Here is a 22,500-nt window from a genome sequence, read left to right on the forward strand (position 1 = left end):
TGGGCCGAATGGAGCTGAAAGATAACAATAACAAGAAATGCACGATGGGTCTGCGGAGGCCGTTCGGCGTCGCTGGTAAATACCATAAAAATATACACTCCTCAGCCACTTTATTAGGTACTCCTTACTAGTACCAGGTAGGACCCCCTTTTGCCTTCAGAACTGCCTTAATCCTTGGTGGCATAGATTTAACAAGGTACTGGAAATATTCCTCAGAGATCTTGCTCCACATTGACATGATAGCATCACGCAGTTGCTGCAGATTTGTCGGCTGCACATCCAGTATGTGAATCTACCTTTCCATTACATTCCAGAGGTGCTCTGTTGGGTTGAGATCTGGTGACTGTTGAGGCCATTTGAGTACAGAGCACTCATTGTCATGTTCAAGAAACCAGTCTGAGATGATTGAGCTTTATGACATGCTGCGTTATCCTGCTGGAAGTAGCCATCAGAAGATGGAGACACTGTGCTCATAAAGGGATGGACATGGTCAGCAGCAATACTCAGGTAGGCTGTGGTGTTGACTCCATGCTCAATTTGTACTAATGGATCCAAAGTGTGCCAAGAAAATCTCCCCCACACCATTAAACCACCACCACCAGCCTGAACCGCTGATACAAGGCAGAATGATCCATGCTTTCATGTCGTTGAGGACGAATTCTGAGCCGAGCATCTGAATGTGTCAGCAGAAATGGAGACTCATCAGAGCAGCAACGTTTCTCCAATCTTCTATTGTCCAGTTTTGGTGAGTCTGTGTGAATTGTAGCCTCAGTTTCCTGTTCTTAGCTGACAGGAGCGGCACCCGGTGTGCTCTTCTGCTGCTGTAGCCCATCCGCCTCAAGGTTGGACGTGTTGTGTGTTCAGAGATGCTCTTCTGCAGAGCTCGGTTGTAACGAGTGCTTATTTGAGTTACTGTTGCCTTTCTATCAGCTGGAACCAGTCTGGCCATTCTCCTCTGACCTCTGGCATCAACAAGGCATTTGCACCCAAAGAACTGCCGCTCGCTGGATATTTCCTCTTTTTCAGGCCATTCTCCATCTAGAGAGGGTTGTGCGTGAAAATCCCAGTAGATCAGCAGTTTCTGAAATACTCAGACCAGCCAGTCTGGCAGCAGCAACCATGCCACGTTCAAAGTCACTTAAATCCCCTTTCTTTCCCATTCTGATGCTTGCATCGAACTGCAGCAGATCGTCCTGACCATGTCTACATGTCTAAATGCATTATGTGATTGGCTGATTAGAAATCTGCGTTAACAAGCAGTAGGACAGGTGTACCTAATAAAGTGGCCGTTGAGTGTATATATTAAATATCTGGCTGGATGTTGACATCTGATCAGAAAGAGAGAGTGTGTCATCTGTTAAAGTGTAATCTGTGTTCATTGACAGTGATGGACATCAGTGACATCATCAAAGGGAAGACAGAATGTGACGAAGAGAAGCAATATTTCATTCCCTTTCATCCGTAAGTCTGTCCTGTTCACCAAAAGTCTATTGATGGGTTTGATATGGGGTTTTGATTTGAACGACATATTTCAGCTCTTTAAAGGGGAACTGTCATGCAGAAATCACTTTTATAAGGGGTTTATACACAGTTGTGTTGCTGCAGTGTGTGAATATAAGCAGCATCTAATGGTAAACATCTATTTTTTGTATTGTTTATAATCAGACTTGATAAAGGAAACACTTTGATTGACATTCTCCCTTTGTACGTGTCATCAGAGGGGGAAAGCCCCGCCCACTGGTGACAATCTCTCCCTCATTAGCATAGAATATTAGTTTTGTTTTTGATTCTATTCTGACACAGACATTTGTAGCCCCGCCCTCTTTTGAAAAGAGCACAGTCTCATTTGCATTTAAAGAGACAGTCACCAAAACACCACAATCAGGATTAAAGCCTATAAGGGTCAGTTTCAGAGAGTTATAAACATTATTTGTGTGCTATTTTGAGCTGAAACATCACCCACACACACACTAGGGACACCACAGACTTATTGTACATCTTTGTTTTTGCATAATAGGTCCCTTTTAAAATATGAACACAGTTATATAGTTTATACAGTATGTGTTCATGTTATAGATTTTTTTTAATTTTTCTTCTTTTAATATGTGTGTTTGTGTGTGTGTGTTTTAGGGTCATCGCTGAGAACGACTTCTTACACACTCTGCTGAATAAAGTGACGACGACGCGTGGTGACAGTGGAGGACAAGGTACGACTTGCTGCTCTGATCTCTGAGAAAATGATGGAACAGCAGCAGTGATCAGACTCTCTGCTGACGCTTTAATACTCACTAAAGCCGTAATCCTGTCTGCACACACACACACATTCTCAAAGAGAGAGAGAGAGCAACCTAGCTTTCCCATGTGGTCTCCCATCCAGGTACTGACCGGGCGCAGCCCTGCTTAGCTTCAGTGGGCGACCATGTGAAAGTTGCAGAGAGCTAGCTGCCGGCTAACACACAACACACATTTAACATTACATTTACAGTTCTACATTTAACATTATCAGCAACAGTAGTGGTAACAGTGACTTTTACACACTACTGAATATTTTAACTATTTTTTTTATTCAGCTGATTATTTCTTCATTTTATTTTTTATTAAATTACAGGCTATAAGTTATGTTTGTTAAAACCAAACATGTCTTGGAGCACTGTTTTTGTAATAAATAGAAAGCAAATTACATTAGTCTCCTCCAATTTTTTTGCTGATTCAAAAAATGACCCAATTCAAGACTAAAAAACCATAACATGATCCAGCAGCGAGATCTTTTACACCACTATAGCATATACAATCCTTGTGAATTTGTCACATGCATAACACTGGAATTGCTGATGTTTTGTGTGTGTGGTGCAGGTCTGTGGGTCACCATGAAGGCTCTAGTGGGCGATATCGTCCAGATCCGTAAGGAATATCCGCATTTGGTGGACCGCAGCACTGTGGTGGCCCGGAAGCTGGGATTCCCTGAGATCATCATGCCGGGCGACATCCGCAACGACATCTACCTCACGCTGCACTCCGGCGACTTCGACAAGTACAACAAAACCACGCAAAAGAACGTGGAGGTCATCATGCTGGTGTGTGACGAGGACGGCAAGGTGGTGCCTGTGAGTGTGACCTCTGATAACTGATTTCTTTTCTTTCCTCACATAATATTTGACTAGATGTTCTTCAAGACACTAGTATTCAGCCTAAAGTGACATTTAAAGGCTTAACTAGTGTAATTAGGGTAAAGTTAGGGTAATTAGGCAAGTCAGTGTACAACAGTGGTTTGTTCTGGAGACAATCCAAAACTAATATTGCTGAAGGGGGCTAATAATATTGAGCTTAAAATGGGTTTTAAAAAATTAAAAACTGCTTTTATTCAAGCCGAAATAAAACAAATAAGACTTTCTCCAGAAGAAAAAACATTATAGGAATTACTGTGAAAATTTCCTGAATCTGTTCAACATCGTTAGGGAAATGTTAAAAAAAATAAATAAAAAATAACAGTAAAAATGAACTTCAACTGTATCAATTATTTTTAATAGATATAAAATTGTTATTATTATTAAAATGTTAAGGTATTTAAAATTAACTATTCATACTCTATAAAATATTCTTTATCAGCACCATTTGCTTAAACAGTGGGAGAAGACATGAAATACATGAAATTAAAATAAATATAAATGTGAGATGAAAGATGACACACTTGCGATGTGAGTAAATTATTATTTATGAGGGTAAATGAAAGTAATTCAATGTTGAGGCAAACATGGCATCTACATTTCTCCTTAGAAAAGGTATACCATATTGTAGAATACATTAGCATCTGATATAATGTGATGAAGTATGTTTATGTATGCAAATATATAATTTTCCAGGCTTAAAAAAGTGCCGGAAACTGTTTGAAAATGCATCTGGAAATTGCTTAAATTTGACTTTGAATTATGTGACACTGCCGGATTAAATATGCAAAAGGGGGCGGGGTTTTTTGTGTTGACTGACAGCTCTCTTTGTGTTTCTGTGCAGAACTCAATCTGTCTGGGAGCTGGAGATCGACCTGTAAACGAGTATAAATCCGTCATTTATTACCAGATCAAACAACCTCGCTGGATGGAAACATTTAAGGTAGGAGAAAAAGCACAACTAATATACCAACAATGAAATAAATTATATAAAAGTTGTATGTTTTAACCAAGATAGATGATTTAAAACAAACATTTAACATATTTTGACAGATCACTGGTAATTGTTTATTAGTATAATTAATAAATGAATTAATATTTGATTCAATAAAATTAAGTATACATTAAGTGCACATTTTAATATCAAGATACTAATTTAGTTATTAATAGTTTTTTTTCCCTATTTCCTTTTTTTTTTGTAATTTTGTTGTATTTTTTTTTTTTTGCAAGTTTTTTCATTTATTTATTATTTAATAAATGCTGCAAATAAAGTCTAAAGGGGCTTAGTTAGGTGTAAATTCTTATTTCGATCTGTATGTAGTGTATATGTGTTTTCCTCCGGGCCTGTAGGTGGCGATCCCGCTGGAGGAGATGCCCAGAATTCACCTGCGCTTCATGTTTCGTCATCGATCTTCACAAGAGTGTAAGTTTCACAGTGGCTGGTATAATGTTTTGAATTACAGTTGACCCAGTGAGCTGAGTGCATGACACATTCATTTATAACATAAATAACTTTTAAATGTAATGATTTTGTAGTTATTTGTGTACTGTTTGAGTTTAGTGTTGTTCCAAATGAAACACTGGCATTTTTACATTAACTGGAATATGTTAATATGTAAATATTAATCTCAATAAATGACCAAACTATCAAATAGTACCTTTCATGGCCATAACCATCGGAAGGATGTGCAATTATCTCCATAAAACAATTTTGCTTGTTGTTGCAATCTTAAATAAATAAACTAATTCAACCTTTGCACCTGATAGCTCCTCCCCTTAATCATCACCCCCCCCCCCTTTATCATTAGCTCTTCCCCTTCATCCCCAGCCCCTCCCCTTCATCAACAGCTTATCTCCTTTATCATCAGCTCCTCCGCTAATTAAGCAGCTGCTCCCTTTCATAATCAGCCACTCCCCTTCATAATCAGCTCATGCCCTGCACAGCAGCTCCTCCCCATTAATTACCAGTCCCCCCTATTCATCATTAGCTTATCCCCTGCAAATTCAGCCACTCCCCTTCATAATCAGCTCCTCCCCTGCACAAGCAGCTCCTCCCCATCAGTCCCTCCCCATTCATCATCAGCTCCTCCTCTTCATAATCAGCTCCTCTTCTTCATAATCAACCCCTTCAAAAGCAACTCCTCCCCATTATTTATCAGTCCCTCCCCATTTATGATTAGCTCCTCTTCTTCATAATCAGCTCCTCCCATTTACCATTAGCTCCTTTCCTTTATTGACAACCCTTTATTCATAATCAGCTCCTCCCCCTATTAAGCAGCTTCTCGCCTTTAATATCAGCTTCTTCCCTTCATAAGCAGCAGCTCCTCCTCTTTTATCAACTCCCCCCTTCATAATCAGCCCCTCCACTTCATAATCAACTTCTCCCTTTCACAAGCAGCTCCTCCCCATAATCAATCAGGCCCTCCCCTGTACAAGCAGCTCCTCCCCATAATTAATCAGGCCCTCCCCGGCACAAGCAGCTTCTCCCCATTATTTATGAGTTCCTCCCCATTCATCATTAGCTTATACCCTTCGTAATTAGCCCCTCTCCTTCTTTATTAGCTCCTCCCCTTCACAAACTGCTCCTCCCTATTAATTATCAGTCCCTCCCCATTCATCATTAGCTTATACCCTTCATAATCAGCCCCTCCCCTTCATTATTAGCTCCTCCCCTTCATAATCACTCCTTCTCCATAATCAGCCCCATCAAAAGCAACTCCTCCCCATTAATTATCAGTCCCTCCCCATTCATCATTAGCTCCTCCTCTTCATAATCAGCTCCTCCCATTTACTCAATTTAAGCAGCAGCTCCTCCTCTTTTATCAACTCCTCCCCTTCATAATCAACTCCTCCCCTTCATAATCAACTCCTCCTCATTATTAATCAGCCCCTCCCCATTCATCATCAGCTTCTCCCCTTCATAATCAGCCCCTCCCATTCATAATTAGCTCCTCCCTTTCACAAGCAGCTCCTCCTATTAATCAGCCCCTCCCCATTCATAATCAGCTCCTCCCCTGCATAATCAGCCCCTCCCCATCACAAGCAATTCCTTCCCATTAGTCATCAGCTCCTTCCTCCTTCATCATTAGCTCCTCCTATTTAACATCAGCACCACCCCTTCATCATTAGTTCATCCTCTTCATTATCAGCTCCTCCCCTTCTTAAGCAGCTCCTCCTCTTTATCTCAGCTCCAGTAAATTAAAAATAAATAAATAAATAAATAAACAAATAAACAAATAAATAAGTTTAAATGAATTAAACTATAAATTAAAAGCCAGATAATTATAATGTGGGCTCTCTGATGTCTGTTATGTGCCGTACATGCATGTATAAATCTTAGTATTACTAATAAATTATGTTATCATTTGTGTTTTACAGCAAAGGATAAGAGTGAAAGGAACTTTGCGATGGCGTTTGTGCGTCTGATGAAGGAGGACGGAACTGTTCTGAGAGACGGCATACATGATCTCACTGTATTTAAGGTCAGAAAAACATATGTACAAATATTTAATGAGGCCAAAAAGTGGATTAATTTTATTCTTGAGTTTTAATTGATTCTTGGGTGTCAATTTCAAGCAATAATGTGAGTAAATACTTGTTTCTAATGGGCTCTGTTTAGTTATTACCACCTATTTATCATTTAAATCAATATAGAAATTAATAGTTATGGATGATGATTTCTGCAAAGCCAAATTTTACATTGATGCAAATATATAAACATGATATGCATGTGAGTGTGGGATTAACTTAATTAATTATCAATTGTAAATACAAATTACAGAGCTTTTATTTGGCAGTTTCTGTAAAAATACTATTTTAAATGCAAAATATTTTATATTTAAATGTATTTAAATATTCATATTTATTGAAGTATTCTTGTTTTAATTATAAAATCAATTTCACTACAATATATAGAATTAGATACACAACAATCTATCTTGTGCAGGGCGACAGTAAGCGTATGGAGGAAGTGAGCATGTACCTGCCTCTGGCGTCGGAGCGCAGTACCTCAGACTGCCACAAGGGGTCGACGCTGATGCGCAGCTCCAGCAGTGTCGGGGGTCTGTCTGTGAGCTCCAGAGACATCTTCACCATCTCAACACTCGTCTGCTCCACCAAACTCACACAGAACGGTGTGTATGACCAATTAAGCACATGCAGACTGCAGAACGTGCATTACTTACAGAGAGTCTTGTATTTAGTCCAAATATCTAAACATTTCTTAAATCAAGTAGTATTGTCAAGCACACAACATATTCAGTCTTGTTTTCAATATTTAGTGAGTGTTTTCTTTAAGGAGACCTACTATGCATGTGCCTAGTGAAGTTTCAGCTTAAGATAGCACACAGATAATGTCTTTAGTTTCAGTCTTTAGTCCTAATTGTGGTGTTTTGGTGACTGTCGCTTTAAATTCAAATGAGATTGTGATCTTTTCAGAAGAGGGCGGAGCTACAAATGCCTGTGTGTCAGCATAGTGGCAGATTCAATAACAAGACTAACTTCCTATGCTAATGAGGGAGAGATGTGCACTAATGGGCGGGGCTTTCCCCCTCTGATGACACGTATAAAAGGCAGAATGTCAATCAAAGTGTTTCCTTTATCCAGTCTGATTATAAACAATACAGTTCATTAATTTACATTATTAGAAGCTGCTCGTATTAACACACTGCTGTGTTTAAAACCCCTTATAAAAGGGATTTTGCATATCAGATCCTCTTTAAAATAAGCTATAATCTGCCAATAAAGTAAGCAAAGATTCATGGCAGAGATTCAACAAGCTACTGGAAATATTCCTCAGAGATTTTGCTCCATATTGACGTGATAGCATCACGCTGTTGCTGCAGATTTGTCGGCTGCACATCCATGATGTGAATCTCCAGTTCCAACACTTTTCAAAGGGGCTCTATTGGATTGAGAGCTGGTGACTGTTGAGGCCATTTGAGTACAGTGCACTCATTGTCATGTTCAAGAAACCAGTCTGAGATGAAGTAGCCATCAGAAAGGGGTGGACATGGTCAGCAACAATACTCGGGTAGGCTGTGGCATTGATGTTTGATGTTTGTCCAGGGGAAAGTGGGGTTTGACATTTATGTATAATAGGGTATATGCCGAGCTAGTGCTGTTCCCATGCTGATACACTTCCGGTGACCTGTTATTGTGAACTTTTTCTCATTTTATACGGTTCCTTATACAGCATCGATGTTGTAATGTCAATAAAATACATTCAGTTAAATAAACTTTAGGATTTATTTAGTTGCTCAAGCGTAAAACGAGACAAAAAGCCGTTTACTCGCACGCGCCCGTCAGAATCGGCAGGCTAACGCAGAAGCTCCATTGAATATACTGGGGTAAAATAAATGCTCATATTATAAACACATGGCGGGGGGAATGTAATTTAATGCAGTGCTTCTTGTACAATCTGAGACCCACTTTAAATCGGATATCACTCAGCTAGTGGAGATCGCTGATTTTTAAAAGAAAACAGACCTTAAACGCGCTGGATTTTGCATTGCCATTCAATTCGCCGGAAGCGCTTAACCCAGGTTAATGGCAAATTAAAAGTCCTATTAGCATGCTTCGGCATATACCCCATTAAAATACAGTTATGCAAATAGGGAATGACATGCAAAAGACAACCAAAGTAGTTACCATAAATTGTGACTTTATTTACAATACCCAAAATGAACAAAAACAATGAATTAATCACAAATAAAGAAAAAGAAAGTCAGGCAAAAAATATGTATTTACAATATATACAACACCAAGACAAATACGAAGACCGGGAAAAACAACAGAGCTGGCAGAGGAGATGTGAGTGGCGCTAAAGAAATGAAAAGAACAAAACCCAAACAATATCTAACTCCCCTGAACCGTCTAACAAGCTAAATATATGAAACACAATAACAAACACGCGAAGAGTCTTCCGAGTCCTAACTATCTACTCTGTCTATTCAAAAAGTACAAGGGGTGGCGCTCGCCGTACTATACACAAGAGCAGTCCTACATGTTGCAAGATGTGTATCACACGACCTTCTTACCTGTCCGCTTCGGCCAAGCCTTGTAAATAACGTAAATGAGAAATGGAAGGATGTATGAATGACATTTGGACAAGAGGGAAAATAAGACTACAGTTCTGAGCCGAGCATCTGAATGTGTCAGCAGAAATGGAGACTCATCAGAGCAGGCAACGTTTCTCCAATCTTCTATTGTCCAGTTTTGGTGAGTCTGTGTGAATTGTAGCCTCAGTTTCCTGTTCTTAGCTGACAGGAGCGGCACCCGGTGTGCTCTTCTGCTGCTGTAGCCCATCCGCCTCAAGGTTGGACGTGTTGTGTGTTCAGAGATGCTCTTCTGCAGAGCTTGATTGTATCGAGTGCTTATTTGAGTTACTGTTGCCTTTCTATCAGCTGGAACCAGTCTGGCTAGCAATGTCAAGCTTTACATGGTTGAAACATAAATATTTCTATTGAATATGTTTCTTTTTTCTCTTGTCTTACTTTAAAGATAACAAATGGTTTCTTTGGCATCTTTCATCAGAAAGCAATAACCTGCTGTGCCTCCGAAATCACTTTCCTTCTCAGCCGATGCCATCGAAACCTCTTACTTTTCATGTAGAAACACTTTTCACCACTGACGTATAACTCCCTGCCTTTTCCCCTCACTGAACATCCCTGTTGACTTGGAAAAGCATGACATTACAGAAATGAAATGGACTGTGAGTGCTGTTTCATTTCGCCTGTGAAAAGAGCCACAAGGCAAACAAATGGGTTTCTTTCTGTCGTGTTTCTAGTCCAAATATCAACAACTTCCTAAATCAAAAAGCATTTTATAGACGAGCAGTAAATATTGTGATGTTTTCAGAAATAATAAGTCAAAATAAGTGTGTTTTTTATTAAAACAAGCAAAATAATCATAATTCAAAGTGAAAACTACACGCACCGGCCACTTTATTAGGTACACCTGTCCAACTGCTTGTTAACGAATCAAATCACATGGCAGCAGCTCAATGCTTGTAGACATGGTCAAGACGATCTGCTGCAGTTCAAAGCGAGTATCAGAAATGGGGGAGAAAGGAAATTCAAGTGACTTTGAATGTGGCATGGTTGTTGCTGCCAGACGGGCTGGTCTGAGTATTTCAGAAACTGCTGATCTACTGGGATTTTCACGCACAACCCTCTCTAGATGGAGAATGGCCTGAAAAAGAGGGAATATCCAGTGAGCGGCAGTTCTGTGGGTGCAAATGCCTTGTTGATGCCAGAGGTCAGAGGAGAATGGCCAGACTGGTTCCAGCTGATAGAAAGGCAACAGTAACTCAAATAAGCACTCGATACAACCGAGCTCTGCAGAAGAGCATCTCTGAACACACAACACGTCCAACCTTGAGGCGGATGGGCTACAGCAGCAGAAGAGCACACCGGGTGCCGCTCCTGTCAGCTAAGAACAGGAAACTGAGGCTACAATTCACACAGACTCACCAAAACTGGACAATAGAAGATTGGAGAAACGTTGCTGCTCTGATGAGTCTCCATTTCTGCTGACACATTCAGATGATCGGCTCAGAATTTGGCCTCAACAACATGAAAGCATGGATCCATCCTGCCTTGTATCAGCGGTTCAGGCCAGTGGTGGTGGTGTAATGGTGTGGGGGAGATTTTCTTTGGGTCCATTAGTACCAATTGAGCATCAACGCCACAGCCTACCTCAGTACTGCTGCTGACCATGTCCATCCCTTTATGAGCACAGTGTCTTCATCTTCTGATGGCTACTTCCAGCAGGATAACACACCATGTCATAAAGCTCAATCATCTCAGACTAGTTTCTTGAACATGACGATGAGTTCACTGTACTCAAATGGCCTCAACAGTCACCAGCTCTCAATCCAATAGAGCAGCTTTGAAATGTGGTGGAACAGGAGATTCACATCATGGATGTGCAGCCGACAAATCTGCAGCAACTGTGTGATGCTATCATGTCAACATGGAGCAAAATCTCTGAGGAATATTTCCAGCATCTTGTTGAATCTCTGCCATGAAGGCTTAAAGCAGTTCTGAAGCCAAAAGGGTAAGGTGTACCTAATAAAGTGGCCGTTGAGTGTATATATAAATGTGTTGTATGTGTGTTTCTCAATGTTGGGTTGTGGCTGGAAGGGCATCTGCTGCATAAAACATATGCCAGAGTAATTGTCGGTTCATTCTGCAGTGGCGACCCCTGATAAATCAGGGACTAAGCTGAAGCAAACTGAGTGTGTGAGTGTTTACTTTTGTTAAATGACTTTATTTGTTAAAGGACACACAGATGCAGGTGTGCTCGAACAGCTGTTCTTGAGAAGGCCTGTTAATCACACTAATGAATGTTGCTGAATCTTCCATCACCACGCTCACACTAACACACACACACATTCACAGCTAAACACGTGAAACTGTCACACAGGGTTATGGGGTTTAAACACAGTTGTGTGTCAGCAGTGTGTGAATATAAGCAGCATCTAATGGTAAACATCTATTATTTGTATTGTTTATAATCAGACTGGATAAAGGAAACACTTTGATTGACATTCTCTCTTTGTACGTGTCATCAGAGGGGGAAAGCCCCGCCCACTGGTGACCATCTCTCGCTCATTAGCATGGGACGTTAGTCTTGTTATTGAATCTGCCACTATGCTGACACACAAGCATTTGTAGCTCCGCCCTCTTCTGAAAAGAGGACAATCTCATTTGAATTTAAAGAGACAGTCACCAAAACACCACAATTAGGACTAAAGACTAAAAGGGTAGGTTTCAGAGAGTTATAAACATTATTTGTGTGCTGTTTTAACTTCTTTTAACTTCACACACACACACTCTAGGGACATCCTAGGGATTTATTTCTACATTAATAAAATAATGCATCTGTCTGTGTGTCTGTCAGTGGGTTTGTTGGGTCTGCTGAAGTGGAGAACTCGTCCTGAGATGCTGAAGAAGAACCTGCAGGAGCTCAAACTCATCGACGGAGAAGAAGTTGTGAAGGTGTGTGGCACTGAAACTATTAATGAACTGCACTAGAAACTTACTTTAGCATGCGTGTTTGTTAATGCGTGTGTGTGTGTGTGTGTGTGTGTGTGTGTGTGTGTGTGTGTGTAGTTTCTGCAGGACACTCTGGATGCTCTGTTCAACATCATGATGGAACATTCTCAGACTGACGACTATGATATTTTGGTGTTTGACGCTCTGGTAAGCAGCATCCAAACACACACACAGTCAAAGTCAGAATTATTAGCCCTCCTGTATATTTTTTTTTTCCCAATTTTTGTTTGAAGATAATAAGATTTTTTTTCATTTCTAAACATAATAGTTTTAATAACTATTAATAGTTTTAATCTTTGCCATGATGACAGCACATAATATTAGACTAGATATTCTTCAAGACACTAGGATTCAGCTTAAAGTGACATTTAAAGACTTCACTAGGGTAATTAGGGTAAAGTTAGGGTAATTAGGCAAGTCATTGTATAACAGTGGTTTGTTCTGGAGACAATCCAACACTAATATTGCTTAAGGGGGCTAATAATATTGACCTTAAAATGGCTTTAAACAATTAAAAACTGCTTTTATTCTAGCCCAAATAAAACAAATAAGACTTTCTCCAGAAGAAACAAATATTACAGGAAATACTGTGAAAAATTCCTGAATCTGTTCAACATCATTTGGGAAACGTTTAAAGAAGTATCAAAATATTGGCTTGTTTTATGAGGCATTACCTCTGTAAGACTTTAATAATTTTGTATATTAAGACTATTATTATAGTATTATCAGTCCTTTATTATAATAATAAATAAGTAATGTATTAATATCATTTTGTTACTTTCTCTGATTGTTTTTTTTTTCATGTATATGTTTTTTTATTTTATTTTGTCTTGCATAATTTCTTTAGATTAGTGTTGTTATTTACTAATCTTACCCCCGAAAACCTTACATCACAGGTGTCAAACTCCTGGAGGGCCGCAGCTCTGCACAGTTTAGGTCCAACCCTAATTAATCACACCTGATCGAACTAACTGAGTCCTTGAGGCTTGTTTGAAACCTGCAGGTAAAGCTGCGGTCACAGTAGAGTTTGAGCATGCGAAATTCTGTCGTGCGGCACTGCGAAAAGGGGCTGGATAAAACAAGCTGATTAGACATTTTCACAAGCGAGCGATTGCTCCATGTTTTAAATTTCTTTCCAGAGAGGTCATGCTTTGATCCGAGATTGTTCTCACACAGTCAATTGATGCGATTTCGCAAGTCAGAGTTCACCAAGCTTGAACTTTCCACCGCAGCAACCTGCGAAACTTGACCCCGCGTCTGACGCATTCGCATGCGTATGAATGGAAGTCTATGGGAGGAAAAGCCCAGCGTGACAGCAGCTTAGTCTTAAGGCTGCAACTAAACTATGCATGGCTGCGGCGCTACAGGAACGGAACATTCTTTATTACAATTATTTATCCAGTTGTTTGGTAATTGCATAGATGGTTTTCAGATATTTTAAAACATTTCTAACTAAATTTTTTGAGATGTATGTGGCTAGAAAAAATATTTATATTTATTAAATATATATTTCTATCAATTTTTGTTTCATTTTATTTTGTAGTTTTGTGTTATGTTGTTTAGTTTAGTCTAATTTTGTTTTATTTTATTTATAAATATATTTTTTTCACATATGCTTTTCTTATATTTAAAAAAACATTTCTAAGCAATTTCAGATGACATTTTTAGCACTAAGTAGCTAGAAGGAATATTTATATGTATTATAATTAAAAAAAATATTTAGTTTAATTTATTTTATTATTTATTTACTTTTATTTTATTCTATTTAATTTAATTTTATTTATAACATTTTTTACATATATGCTTTTCATGTATATTTGTAAAAAATTCTAAGCCTTTTCAGATAGCATTTTTAGCACTTTAAGGTGTTAAAAGGAATATTTATATTTATTTTATAATTTCAAAATGAAGTTTTCATTTTTTATTTTTAAATTTTTTAATTATTTTATTTTATTTTATTTTATTTTATTTTATTTTATTTTATTTTATTTTATTTTATTTTATTTTACTTTATTATTTTAAGTCTGTGTGTTTATTTTATTTTATTCCTCCAAGCCTGTGATAACCCTGGTGTAGTATAAATATTTTTCACTTTTTCTCTCAGATTTATATCATCGGTCTGATCGCTGACAGAAAGTTCCAGCATTTTAACACAGTTTTGGAGGCTTACATTAAACAGCACTTCAGCGCCACACTGGCTTACAAGTGAGTGAAACTCTCTTCTGAACACAAGAGGGCAGTGTGTGTGTGTGTGTGTTTCATGTCAATTATGTGCAAAATGTCAATTACAGAATTGAAAATAATCCAGGTCAAGTCAGAGTGAAGAAATTTGGCATATCAATATTATTAATCTTTATTATGTTTTCATTTTAATGTGTATATTAACATATATGCATATGCAAAATAATTGTTAAGTAGCAGTTTTTAATTATTTCTTTAGATTTGGCTTAAAATAGGACGTTCGGTTTATATAAATAATTAATTTGGCTATACATTTATTAATATAACCTCTTAACTGTCAGCCCATTTTTTGAGTTTACACATGAAATGCATATTATATTATTATATTATATTATATTATATTATATTATATTATATTATATCATATTATAATGTCAAGATTTTTATGTATTTAATATGTACTAAAAACAAAATATCAATTTCAATAGTGCAAAGTAAATTTAATGTGTGCTTTAGGAAGCTGATGTCGGTGTTGAAGACTTATCTGGATGTGTCGAGTCGCGGCGAGGCCTGTGAACCCATCCTGAGGACACTTAAAGCTCTGGAGTACATCTTCAAATTCATCGTCCGCTCTAGAATGCTCTATTCACAGTAAGTCTGAGTGGGGGATTGATTCTGAAAGACTCAAATGATGAAAGACCAAACAAGACACGCACACACACACACACACACACACACACACACACACACACACACACGCACACGCACACAAACACACACACACAATTTTAAAAAGCCACACAATTTTAGCAATTTAGATGTAACAACTTGAAATGTATTTTATTTTATATTTTATTTTATTTCATAAAATTATTTAATAATTAATTAATTAGTTTGTTTTTGTGTTAGTTTTTTATTTTTTTTACTAAAGTATTTTTATTTTATCTTATTATTTTTTCAAATATAATTTATTTTAATTAATAATTAATTAATTTGTTTGTTTTTATGTTTGTTTTTATTTGTTTTTTGATTTTATTTGATTTATTTATATAATTTTTAGTATTTTTTAATTAATTAATTTATTTTAATTATTTATTAATTAATTTGTTTGTTTTTATGTTTATTTTTATTTATTGTTATTGTTATTTTATTTTTTTATTGTATTTTATTTATTTCATTTTACTTTTTAAAAATTTATTTATTTTAATTAATAATCAATTTATTTGTTTGTTTTCATGTTTGTTTTTATTTATTTTATCTTAATTAAATTTTTTATTTAATTATTTATTTTATTTTATTAAAAGCTAAATTATACTTTGATCTTAGGGTAAAAATATAGTGGTGCAGTATGACATCAAAAATGACATCAATAAATGTATGAGCATTTTTATTTTTTATATTAAGACATATGTGTATTTTAAAAATGCATATGCAAAATAATTTTAAAGTCCCATTTTGTATTTATTTATTTATTTATTTATTTTTGGCTTAAAATATGACCTTTTGGTTAATGTAAATGATTTATTTGGCTATGTATTTATTAAGTGTCACCTTTAATTTTTTGAGTGTACACTTAAAAAATATATATGATGAATGCGTGTTGGGTTTCCTCCGGGTGCTCCAGTTTCCCCCACAGTCCAAACACAGATAGGTCAATTAAATAAGCCAAACTGACCATAGTGTACGAGTGTGAATGCAAGAGTTTATGGGTGTTTCCCAGTGCTAAGTTGCAGCTAGAAGGGCATTCACTGCATAAAACATATGCTGAATAAGTTGGCGGTTCATTCTGCTGTGGTGACCCCTGATTAATAAAGGGGCTAAGCCGAAAAGAAAATAAATTAATTAATTATATAAAATGAATTAAATTGATTATAACATATAATATTATTATTATTTATTAAATATTTATTGCTTTATTTTTTAATCTAAATTAACTATGAAATTGTATTAAATATAAAATGTTTTATTATTGTTATTATTTGTTTCATCTTTCTTTTTTAATGTAAATTAAATATCAAATTAAATACATATTACATATAAAACTATTATTATATATTAAATATATATTTATAAACTTTTTATTGTAAACAAAATGTTATATTATTTTATTAAAAGCTAAAATATACTTTGATATTAGAGTTTTCTACTTTAAGTAAAAATTAATAGTGTCTCTATAATAAACACAATATTTTCACATTGTGTAAATGTATTTTTTTTATTATTTAAAATTAAATTAAATTAAATTAAATTAAATTAAATTAAATTAAATTAAATTAAATTAAATTAAATTAAATTAAATTAAATTAAATTAAATTAATACCAAGCTATTACCAAGCTGTAACAAATTACATTAATTCTTTAAAAAGTTGGTTCAAAGTGCGACTTATTTTAGAGTACTTCTTATTTATTCAGCTTCATTGTTGTTTGTCAGTGTCACATTTCGGCAGATTTTCACCTTATTAATAAAGGCGAGATGTAATTTCTGTTTACATTGTTAACACACAAAGCTCAGATATACAGTAGCGAACAGCATAGTACACCACAATTGGTTTTGTTAATGCAAAATACTCCTCATGTTGAGCGTCTTGAAGTGTGTCGCGCTCGCATTCTCAGAAAGCTTCATAAAAGAGTTGTCAAGCGAGTCTGTGAATGTTCGCTCATCTGAACGTGAGCAGAAAAGAAAACCACCAGAAAATGACCATCCAGCAGCTCCAGGCTCAGATTTTCAAGCGCTGTTGTCGTTTTTTAGGATTTTTTTTGACAGGGTTGCATGTCCTCTGGCTGCTCTGTGTGCGGCGTTTTGTCCAGGAGTGTAACAGCGCTCATTAAGGGCCCGAGTGTGTGTGTGATTTATGAATCTGCCTGTAGGGCCCCGGGATGCCGTCATTGAGCGCAGAACCGCACACTGTGGCTGATGCTCATTTCTCTGACCGTTTCACATTAGCTGTGTTTCCATCTAAAGATGCGAACAAAATGTGTGCGCAGAACACATTCAGCTGAAGTCAGAATGATTCGCCCTGTCATTTTTTTCTTCAAGTATTTCCCAGATGGTGTTGAACAGATTCAGGAATTTTTCACGGTATTTCCTGTAATATTTTTTCTTCTGGAGAAACTCTTATTTGTTTAATTTCAGCTAAAATGAAAGCAGTTCTCAATTATGTTAAGTGAAGTTTCATAAAATAATTTCGAGAGGAGCACGTGATATGATTAAGCACGACTGGCCGCTCATCTGTAATCAGTAATAATCCAATCAGAGTGATCCTAGTTTACTTTAAAGGGATCATTTCCTCCCTACTGCTCTATCTTTGTTTTGGAAGAATCCCCCCTTCCACCCCATCTCCTCCTTTTCCTTATTTTTCTAAAGGGGGAGCTCTCGAGACCTACCTGATCTCGGATCTCCTCATATGCTTAATGACCGGGCGGGAGCCTTATGTCCGAGCTCAGCGTTCTCTCCCGGGACAGCATGCCAAACCTGCTACAGTACAAATGCTAAGCATGTCTAAGTGGGAACTCTTTAAAGCCATTTCAAGCTCAATGTTATTAGCCCCCCTTTAGTGTTGTTTAGGGTTTAGAGGGTCATTTGTGCACTTTGTGTTTGTACAAGGAATATTCTGGCATGTTTTGCAATGCAATAGTGCATGGAATAGTGTTGCTGGATGTGTGTGTGTGTGTTGTACAGTGGGTCTGTAGCAGCTGATTGCATCATTAATTTGGCTAATAGTCACTGATGCCAAAACAGCTGCTAAACGAATCTTAATGAGCATGAGTGTGTGTGTGTGTGTGTGTGTGTGTGTGTGTGTACTAATGACCGACAGAAAAGAGCTACAAATCAGTCCCACTGCAAACTGCATATTTGATCACAGTAAATGCTTTCATTATGCACCACAGTTCATTCAGCTCTTGTAAACGCAGCATTTATTTGGGTGGAACATTTATTTATTTATTTATTTATTTATTTAGATTTGGCTTAATATATGGCCTTTCTGTTTCTATAAAGTGTTAATTTGCTGCTTTATTTTTTAAAATAGAAGTAAACATACATCTAAAGAAGTTACATAAATTTATTTATTTGAATAATTTTTTATTAATTTATTCATTTTCATTCAATCAATCAACCAATTAGTTAATTAATTAAACAAATAAATAGTTAATCTAAATGTTTAGATATAGTGTAAAATGACCTTTCCTTCTTTCGTTCATCTGTTCATTCTTTCATTTGTTCATTTTTTTATTTATTAGTTTGTTCGCTTGCTTGCTCGCTCATTCATTCATTCATTTGTTCGTTCGTTCATTCATTCATTCATTCATTCATTCATTCATTCATTCATTCCTTTCTTTCTTTTATTCTTTCATTCGTTTCTTTCTTCCTTTCTTTTGTTTGTTTGTTTGTTTGTTCGTTCGTTCATTCATTTGTTCGCTTGCTCGTTCTTTCATTTATTCATTTTTTTCTTACTTTCGTTCATTTGTTTGTTTGCTTGCTCGTTCTTATTCATTTCTTTCTTTCTTTCTTTCGTTTGTTTGTTCATTCGTTCGTTCATTCGTTTGATTGCTCGCTCTTCCATTTATTTGTTTCTTTGTCTCTTTTTTTCATTTGTTTCCTTCGCTTGCTTGCTCGCTCTTTCATTCATTCGTTTTTTCTTTTATTTGTTTAGTTGTTTGTTCGTTTGCTTGCTCACTGTTTTATTAATTTATTTCTTTTATTCATTCGTTTGTTCATTTTCTCGTTCTTTCATTGGTTTGTTCGTTCATTCTTTTACTTGCTTTCCTGCCCTTTCGTTTGCTTGTTTTTTCCTCCTTTTTTCCTTTGTTTTTTTTCCTTTCTTTTGTTTGTTTGTTCACTTGTTATTTTGTTTGTTTCTTTGTTTGTAAGTTCACGCGCTTGCTTGCTCTCACTCTTTTCATTTGTTTGTTTGTTTGTTCACTTAGTCTTTCGTTTGTTTTTTTGTTTCTTTCTTTTTTTATTTATTTGTTTGTTTGTTCACTTGATCTTTAGTTTGTTTGTTTCCTTGTTTCTTTTTTCATTTGTTTGTTTGCTTGTTCGCTTGTTCTTTTGTTTGTTTGCTTGTTTGTTTGTTTTTTCATTTTGTTGTTTGCTTGTTTACTTGATCTTTAGTTAGTTAGTTAGTTAGTTAGTTTGTTTTTCATTTGTTTGTTTGCTTGTTCTCTTGTTCTTTCGTTTGTTTCTTTCTTAATTCTTTTGTTTGTTCGTTTGCTTGCTTGCTCTTTCAATTATTTGTTTGTTTCTTTCGTTTGTGTGTTCATTCGTTCGCTTACTTGTTCTTTTGTTTGTTTATTCGTTCATTCATTTGTTTACCCGCTCGCTTACTTTTTCGTTTGTTCATTTCTTTTTCTTTGTTTGTTTGTTTGTTTGTTTCTTTCTTTCTTTCTTTCTTTTTTTTCTTATCTTTTGGTCGCTCACTCTTTCTTTGACTCACATTAAGAATTTATTTGCAAAAAATTTACCAATTTACTTATAAAAAGTTGCATAATTCTTTTAACATTTTTCTTTCTTTCTGGTCTCTCTCTTTCACTTTCTGTGTTTCTGTGATATAAACTGGTGTGTGTTACGGCGTTCTCCTCTGCATACTAACGCCTGTGGAAGTGTGTGTGATTGTTCAGCGTGTATTAAAGGAGAGTCTCTCAGTGGGAGTGTTTTTGCAGTGTTTTGATGCCCGGCAGGAGGCGCATCGCTCTGATAATGCAGTTTGATGGAAAGCTCCCCTGCGCTGCGCTGTTAAAATAACTCTCTGATACATCCAGATTAAAGCGCAGACGTTTGATGTGTTTTTTTTTTGCTGCATGTGTGTGTGTGAGATCGGCTTGCCTGGACACACACATACTTCACAGACAATCAATGCATGATATTTAATATCTGAATAGATGAAATAGATGGGAAATTTACCTAAAATAGTTCATAAAATATTTATTATTTGTCTGTTTGGGTGATTTTTGAGAATTATATGTATTTTTGTGTTCATTGGAATGCTTTGAAATGCTTCAAATAAAGTAGAATTATTAAGTAGATGCTTTAAGATTATCCACTTTGTTTTTCTCTTTCACTTTCATTATCAAACATAACATGGACTAACAGTGAATGACTTTATTTTAATTGACAAATGACAACAAAGATGAATAAATACTGTAATACATGTACTGTTCATTGTTTGTTCATGTTAGAAAATACATTAACATGACCTAACACCGCCTTACTGTAAAATGTTACCGGCAGATGTAAATTATTTGTATATTTATTATACACTCACCGGCCACTTTATTGGGTACACCTGTCCCTGCTCTACTGCTCGTTGACACAAATTTCTAATCAGCCAATCACATGGCAGCAACTCAATGCATTTAGACACGGTCAAGACGATAGAGCACCTTTGGGATGTGGTGGGACGGGAGATTGGCATCATGGATGTGCAGCTGACAAAACTGTGTGATGCTATCATGTCAATGTGGAGCAAAATCTGTAAGGAAGGTTTCCAATGCCTTGTTAAATCTCTGCCACAAAGGATTAAGGCAGTTCTGAAGGCAAAAGGGGGTCCGGCCTGGTACTAGTAAGGTGTACCTAATAAAGTGGCCGGAAAGTGTATATTTAAATATATAATTTTAACTTAAATCTAGAGAATCAATGTGTCGTTAAACAATTGAACATTTCAAATCATATACTGTATGTATTTACATATGCATATTTACAGTTGCAGTCAGAATTATTAGTCCTCCTGAATCATTAGCCCGCTGTATGCTTTTTGTTTAGCATTTTTAGATATCCTCTAAGTAAATAAGTCGCAGCGGGTCAAGTTTGCTTTGCTAAAGTAAACAGAAATAAGCCCCAAAACAAAAGTTGTCCGTGTTTGCATGCATGAATTTTTGTATGTGTGTGCGTGCATGTGTGCTTGTCTTTGTGTGTTTGTGTGTATGTGGCTGTTTATGTGTATATGTACAGTAAGTGAGTGTGTAGGTGTAAGTACATTTGTTTATTTGCGTGTGTAAGTGTGCAAATGTGTATGTATGTGTGTGTATGTGCAGTTGTGTGTGTTTGTGTTTGTGTGTTGGGCCCTGGGCAACATGAATGCCTTCATCAGAGCTCTTACAGAGTGTTTTGGTTTGTTTACTGTGTTTGATGAATATATAATGTCTCTGCAGTGTTTTATTCCTGATCAGAGCTGATTTTGTTGAGGATAGATCGTGTGTTTTTCTGGATACGTTTACGGATTTCAGGAATGTGTGTCTGAGGAGGGCTCATTTACAAAATAGGCAATGTTTTATGCATGTTCAGGCTGTTCATGTGCACTACTGCAATGTTTTGGGGGCCTGACAACACAATGGTTTGAAGATGGGTTCCAGAGTGCATGTTTATGAAAAATACTGTTATCATGTTTGTGTAAACGACACAAGGTACGGGTGCTGGAAATCCTTGAAAATGATTGAGTTTTTGTATTTTCAATGTTTGGAAAATGCCTGAAAATTGCTAGAAAAAAAATTCAATAAACAAATAAATGCTAAATAAATAAACATAAAATAAAATGAAAAACTAAAGATAAATAAAAATAATAATGTGTGTGTTTGTGTGTGTGTGTGTGTGTGTATATATATATATGTATATATATATATATATATATATATATATATATATATATATATATATATATATATATATATATATATATATATATATATATATATATATATATATATATATTTTTTTTTTTTTAAATATATATAATATATTTTATTATGTATTATATATATATATATATATATATATATATATATATATATATATATATATATATATATATATATATATATATATATTAATATATTAATATATAATTATATAACTTATTACCGGTTAAATTTTGAAAAAATTAAAAGTACAACAAAATAAAATAAATACAAATTAAATTAATTTTTTTTATCTTATGTTAAGATAAAAAATTATAAATTTAGTTAAAAAATATTAACATGGAAAGCAAAAAACAAAATGTAAACGTGATTATGTTGCTTTTTTAATAATTTATTCATATTTGAATAACAAAATAAAATAAAAAATCCAACCAAATTGAATAAAAAATAATTAAATTAAATAC

General features: G+C 35.6%; 2 protein-coding genes across 3 annotated transcripts in view; one reads left to right on the plus strand and one right to left on the minus strand.

Annotated features, from left to right (window-relative positions):
* The window catches only part of dock2 (dedicator of cytokinesis 2), a 186,256-nt gene that overhangs the window by 49,835 nt on the left and 113,921 nt on the right, over positions 1-22,500 (plus strand). For both annotated transcript variants that reach the window (XM_073922441.1, XM_073922440.1), the window contains 12 exons: positions 1-75; positions 1,386-1,461; positions 2,131-2,207; positions 2,854-3,104; positions 4,009-4,107; positions 4,515-4,587; positions 6,543-6,646; positions 7,111-7,297; positions 12,069-12,166; positions 12,281-12,370; positions 14,328-14,428; positions 14,921-15,055. The exon at positions 1-75 is cut by the window's left edge and continues 61 nt beyond it. In XM_073922441.1, the coding sequence (XP_073778542.1) occupies positions 1-75; positions 1,386-1,461; positions 2,131-2,207; positions 2,854-3,104; positions 4,009-4,107; positions 4,515-4,587; positions 6,543-6,646; positions 7,111-7,297; positions 12,069-12,166; positions 12,281-12,370; positions 14,328-14,428; positions 14,921-15,055 (1,366 nt within the window). The remainder of the gene's footprint in view (positions 76-1,385; positions 1,462-2,130; positions 2,208-2,853; positions 3,105-4,008; positions 4,108-4,514; positions 4,588-6,542; positions 6,647-7,110; positions 7,298-12,068; positions 12,167-12,280; positions 12,371-14,327; positions 14,429-14,920; positions 15,056-22,500) is intronic.
* Positions 15,037-22,500, minus strand: part of insyn2b (inhibitory synaptic factor family member 2B) — an 81,880-nt gene continuing 74,416 nt past the window's right edge. The window contains exon 4 of the mRNA XM_073922462.1: positions 15,037-15,079. Within this exon, the coding sequence (XP_073778563.1) occupies positions 15,037-15,079 (43 nt within the window). The remainder of the gene's footprint in view (positions 15,080-22,500) is intronic.

The sequence above is a fragment of the Danio rerio genome, chromosome 14, assembly GCF_049306965.1.
Source record: "Danio rerio strain Tuebingen ecotype United States chromosome 14, GRCz12tu, whole genome shotgun sequence".
NCBI classification, from domain to species: domain Eukaryota; kingdom Metazoa; phylum Chordata; class Actinopteri; order Cypriniformes; family Danionidae; genus Danio; species Danio rerio.